General features: G+C 39.3%; 1 protein-coding gene across 7 annotated transcripts in view; it reads right to left on the bottom strand.

The window, feature by feature from the left end:
- The window catches only part of LOC137196888 (neurexin-1a), a 270048-nt gene extending 265268 nt beyond the window's left edge, over positions 1-4780 (bottom strand). For all 7 annotated transcript variants that reach the window (XM_067609836.1, XM_067609837.1, XM_067609835.1 and 4 more), the window contains exons 1-2: positions 4586-4780; positions 1637-2986 (exon numbers count right to left, since the gene is read on the bottom strand). In XM_067609836.1, the coding sequence (XP_067465937.1) occupies positions 1637-2348 (712 nt within the window). In that variant the 5' untranslated portion in view covers positions 2349-2986; positions 4586-4780. The remainder of the gene's footprint in view (positions 1-1636; positions 2987-4585) is intronic.
- Between the last annotated feature and the right edge of the window lie 1220 nt (positions 4781-6000).

Genomic DNA, 6000 nt, shown 5'->3' on the forward strand with positions numbered 1-6000 from the left:
GTATATTCTACTGATCTAGGCTTATTTTGGGTGCTACCCTGTGGCAATGAAGTTTTCCATCTTTAAACTGATATGCAGTAGTTTAAAAAATGAAAGATTTATTTCCGTCCAGTGCTTAAAGCCTGTTAATGAACTACAGCAACAATAATTCAATGTGTCAGTCAGTGCACATTGTCTATGTTCACCCTTGTTGTGTTAACACTGCCAACAAAACATAAATACAGCAGAAAATGAAACATAGCCTATACAGTGTGCAGACGACATTTTAATTAGTGGTGTTTCATATTTCCTCGATAACTAATGGCAATCAGATGGGAATATCTGATGCTGCAGTAGTAAGTTATCCAAAGCTGGCCTAATGAGTTTATTGTTAATAAAATATTCATGTGCTTGAATAAAGATACAGTACATATGCATATGAAATGAAATGTAAATAATTACATATGGCCAAGACTAGCCTACATGTTAAATAAGCCCTTAAATCCATCAGTATTTTTGAGAAACTTGAAGAATAAATTAAAACAACACACATACACTCACACACCTCCCCCATCGACACTCGGCCTGACCAACAAACCCACTCCTCCCCACCACAGCAGTAAACTGCCAACCTGTGGGAAGCACTACACTGAATACCCTGAATACTGATACATTTCCATTACGAGCAACGCCAAGGATGATATCCAAAAGAGATCCTGATATTATCATCACAATACTGGTCCAGCACAGAGTAATATTATTCTTTCTACCTCACAAGAACCCCATGTTCTCTTTGTGCATTGATTAGCCTGGTCTCTAGCCCTTTTATTCTCCTGCAGTAAATAGATGATATATATATATGTATATATATATATATATATATTTTAAATCTGTCAGGATTATTAAATCAATTAGGCACACAGTTTTTAAAGAAGCCATGGCTTTGTCATGCTTTAGTTGACATTCATGATCTGAAACTAAAAGTTCTCAAAGTCCAGATTACTTTTTTTCCTAGAAAATGATGTGATACAATAATAATAGATCATATTTCTGTGTGATTTTCTCTAAGTACCTGCTTAATGGCTTATCAATGTATATCAGTGTATTATGGTTATTACAACACTGCTGGAAACTGGAAACTGTCACAAAAATCTCAGAGTTGTTGCCATTTAAAACTGTTTTATTTATGCTTCTGATTATACTTATGAAGTCATTGATATAATCCATGTTTACTCCATCTGTTTTGTAGATGATTACTCCTGTTCTTGCATTTGAGGTAAGCCATTGGAGATGATATTTCATAGGTCAACCAATCCCCGTGGACCTGTTTGATAGGACTGGAAGACACCTTTGGGGATGTAGAACACCTGCATGTTTTGCTAATGAGGCCTTGCAGGAGATTCGCTCATTACAAACAACTGTACTGAAGATCAATGGCTCACATCACAGATCTAAAACAAACATATAGCTTTAGCCAAATAGAGGAAGGGAATGCAATACTTTAGGAATGATGATGACAATAATTACCATAGGGTATTTGTATACATAAAAAATATCATTAAAAAAAATATATCAGTGCACGTTGCGGCTGACTGAAAAGGCTACAGAGGACGTGTTGTAGCGACTGTATGGTTTAAACTTAATCCAGATGTCTTACCTTCACTGCAGTCCTTTCCTTGGAACCCCGTCTGAGAGCAGTCACATGTTGGTTCATTGTTAATTAAACTGCAGACTCCTCCATTTAAGCATATGTTGGCTGTACCGCAGAGGTCCTTCAAGACCCCTTCACTGTTGATCATTACAGACTCCGTGTTATTGACCTTTACATCTGTTATCCATCCAGTAAAAGGCAGCTGATCCTTGATTGCAGCTGATGTCAGTCGTAACGCCACAGACCGTAATTCCGGTGGTATTCCACCAACAAACAAATGGCTGAAAACAGTCATATCCCGTCTTTTTGACTTCACCTCAACCCATTTTATCTCATTGTCCACCATTAGGGTTGTGTTCTTAAAGTTTCTCCTTATTGTAACTGCGTGCCATTGGCTGTCGTTGACCGCCGTGTCAGACAGGACGGTTGCAGGCTCGGCACAGAAAATCGAGAAACGAAGGCTGAGTTTACCGTTCAGTATGAGAAGTTCTAAAAAGTCACAAAATCCCTCATCGTCAAAGTAAACTAGCAGCCCATGGGAACTCTTTGTTTTCATATTAAAACTCATTTCACTTTCACAACATGCATTCCACACTGGAAATCTTGCCCACTGTCCCTCAGCACCTGTAAATTCTAGACAAGTGCCTATTTCTACATAGCAACAAATGAGCAGCCCAACCCATATGATATGGGCACCATATGGCTTTTGTAAAACCATCGTGGGATCAGAAATTCTGTGCAGGTGGATAGGTACTTATAGGGCTGAATTTATTTATAAGAACCTTTGCTTAAGCAAGAAGTATGCTGGGTTGACTCTGAGAGAGTAGACTTGCATATAACTGACTGTCTACATGGGTATACAGGTGTGAACTGATGCATTGTAAGACAAAAGGTTAAATGCTATAATATATTTGCATAGCAATAAACTTGGCCAACACTTATTTCCTGGAGCAAATACCATTATCTCAAGCTGTCCAGGCCACTGGCCAATCCTCTCACTGTTGGCACCAAAATAGTTTGAACTGTTTAAAGGTCCTCTCTGCCATGGCCATGTACAGCAAAGTGACAGGGATTCAAATATCCATTGGGCACACTCGGTCTAATTTATGTAATTATGGAACAGTCCCTTCTGGTGCCAGTTAGAGTGCGCACGGTTTCACTTGAGTTGAAATGGCAGCTTTAATCTTCATGTTCATGCCAGAATTCTTTGGCGGGTATCTGGAAGCCTTGCTCAGGGCTTTTCACCCTGCATCCTCTGTAGCAATGTGAAAAAATGCCATATGGAGCCACGTTGGCTGATAAGCTCAGCAAAAGAAGCAGTCTGTCTGTCAAGGCAGTCCTCAATCCCAACGCTCCCTGCAAAAGAAAAGCAAGTTTAACACAATATCTGCATTTTCACTGTATCCATTTCTAAATCCACTTTGGGCAAAGCCTTAATCAAATATCAGAGTTAATACTATGATTAAGGCAGAATAACAGCCAATCAGGCACTTGTATGCAGAGAGGCCTATTACAACAAACACAGGACATATAATTAGATTAATATCACCAGGGCTTTCCAGGAAGCAAACAGCAGCAGTGGACAATAAGCAAGGAATGCACGCATTAATGCATCTCAGTGGCCAAGTGTATCGGTTACATTGTCTTATCACATGCACTTCACCGAAGATTAAAACACGTCCACATCTGATACAAGATAAAACGATCAGTAAATTATGATTTGTGGTCTAGAGCTCACATCGCAGCCAGATGTTCACACATCTAAAAAAATACCTGGAGGAAATTGTCACGCCAAAGTAAAAAGAAAAAACAACCGCCGATACAACTCTCATCATTTTCTTTAGGAATATTACTTCATCCACTCGTAACAACTTCTGCAACCATTAATGTTCATCAGCAGCAGCATTCCGATATACAGTAATTACTGGCCTGCCCTCAATTGAAGACCTAACATGAGAAAAAGTGCGTCATTTGATTCACAATGGTTGGTTTGTGTAAGACGAGCCAGTCGGGCTGCCACTGAGTCTCAGAGACCCCCCCCCCCCCCCCCTCCCTCCCCCCCAAAAAATGTGCTCTTCTTTATATTTCCCTCGTCACTATTTTCCACTTGGACTGTGAGACGAATTCCGCGTTTTCATATAAAACACCAAACGTGTTAAATGTTGAGACAGAAAGACGACAACCTGATGTCAAATCTCCGCAATTTAGTTTGCATTTCAAAGAAGAATGTAACCGCTGTACGGGCTGTAGATGGGCTTTACTTAGACACAGCACTTTAAACAGGCGGAAACATCTTCTCCATCAGCAGAAAAATGCAACTATTACTATTTAAATGCTCGTCATGATTCAACTAACACCAATCACCAAAATGTAGCGTTTCATCTAATTTGCCGAAACGGGACAACAGATTTTCGCCATCATCTCATCATTAATATGCCCCATACCTTAACATCTTACCCTGGATGACAGCTGGAACGGGCGCACTATAATTACAGTGTTATTTTATACCCATATCTGCGGCATTTTTTCAGTGTCCCACAACTATAAAAGAAAAACAAGATGATGCGTTATTATTACCTTTGCGTGTGATACACCTTTACTTCTACGGGACCCTAAATAGTTGTCACAAGCAAAAAAAAAAAAAAAAAAAAAAAAAAAAAAAAAAATGCGATTTCATGCAAATCACCGCGGGCTGAGCGCCTGTAAACCACGACAAGTCCACATTTGTTGGTTTGTTTTTGAGAGCCTGTACCTCAAATCCACTCCGGCGAAACCTTCACATCAAGATATGCTTTCAAGTGAATCACAGCATCAGAAACAGAGAGAGAGAGAGAGAGAGAGAGAGAGAGAGAGAGAGAGAGAGAGAGAGAGAGAGAGAGAGAGAGAGAGAGAGACGTCCACTTTCACTCTAACTCCTCTTAAAACCTTACAGGATTAGTGGTATGAAAAATTTACCTTAAATATCCGTTTACCAAGTTTGTTCCCCGATTTAAAAAAAACCCAAACAAAACACAACACAAAACACAACTAAAGAAATGAAACCGCCGGATGGAGAAGGTGTGAGGTGCGGAGCGAAAATCCAGTTATCTTTGTGGAAGAGAAGGTGCAATCTGGTTTCCCTGTTGAGCTTATCCAGCGACTGTCAGGAGCCACAGACAGAGCGTATCACGTGCCTCTCTGTGATGTCTACAGGGGAGGGGCTGAATGCAGTACCTTGGACAGCGCCTCTGCCTCTCCATAAGCGTCCATCCATGCACATTTATGACAGAGGCAACTTTGGAGATAAGGCTTGTAAAAACTGTAGCGATTGATTAATTGATTACTAAAGACACAAAACGCCAGGAAGCAGCCAGAGATGGTTTAGGTACACTTGGAGCACAGGGGGAGTGTGTCTTTCAAGCAAACTACAACAGCTTCTAGTCTTGCAAAAATATGTGTGTGTATCCAAAAAAAAACAAAAAAAAAAAAAAAAAGGAAAATGAAAACATCCTACTAAGAATTCTTAGTTAAGAGGTTATTATGAGATCAAGCTGAATGATGAAATACTCAAGGGGTGTTTAATGCCCTTTTCTCAAGTAGTACTTTATTTTATGACATATTTATGGTACATGGTATATTTATTACCTTCTCCGGCTTGTCTCTATGGAGGTTAATAATGTATTTCACACTCTATGTATAATAAAGGAGGAAATAAGCTTATAGCTCATGCTGCAGCTATAGTACATGTGTGTAGTCTGAAGATGACCAGAGTTAACTAAGCATTTGTTTTCCAGATTTCTTGGATAAAGATTTTTTTTCTTCAGTTTTTTTTTCTTTTCCTTTTTTGTTTGTTTGTTTTTATTTTGGATCGTTTCATAGCTTTTCCTTTTCATTTTTTTTTCTTTAATAAAAGAACAGTTGTATTAATCCACTACAGCAGAGTAGTCATAGTCATGGATGCTCTCAGCTGCTGTACTGTAAAAAGTGAAAACATTTGGACTGCTAGTTGTGTATAGTTCGCATCCTGCCATCAATTATTCTAAGGGTGGAATAATTTAAAGACTAAGGCTAAAGGTATATGACGGCTGGTGACTGGAATATTGCTCTAGTAAACCTCAGGCTGGCGTGTAAGGGCATGTGAATGAGTTAAGTGAGCACACATCAAGGAGGTGTCCTTGAAGAAGGCTCTTAAAGCTTGAAGAACAAAATAACTGCTCAGTGGCTGGAAATACATAGGTAATAAAAGAGATCCACATATAGCACACCATCAGCTCTGTTTGGATAGTATAGGAAAGGTCATTCACTGAACACGCTGAGAATTGTATTCAAATGATGCCTCTTGAATAAGGTAAAAGAACAATACCACTTGCTAAAGTGTTAATGTTTGCAGC

This window comes from Thunnus thynnus, chromosome 14 (genome assembly GCF_963924715.1).
Source record: "Thunnus thynnus chromosome 14, fThuThy2.1, whole genome shotgun sequence".
NCBI classification, from domain to species: domain Eukaryota; kingdom Metazoa; phylum Chordata; class Actinopteri; order Scombriformes; family Scombridae; genus Thunnus; species Thunnus thynnus.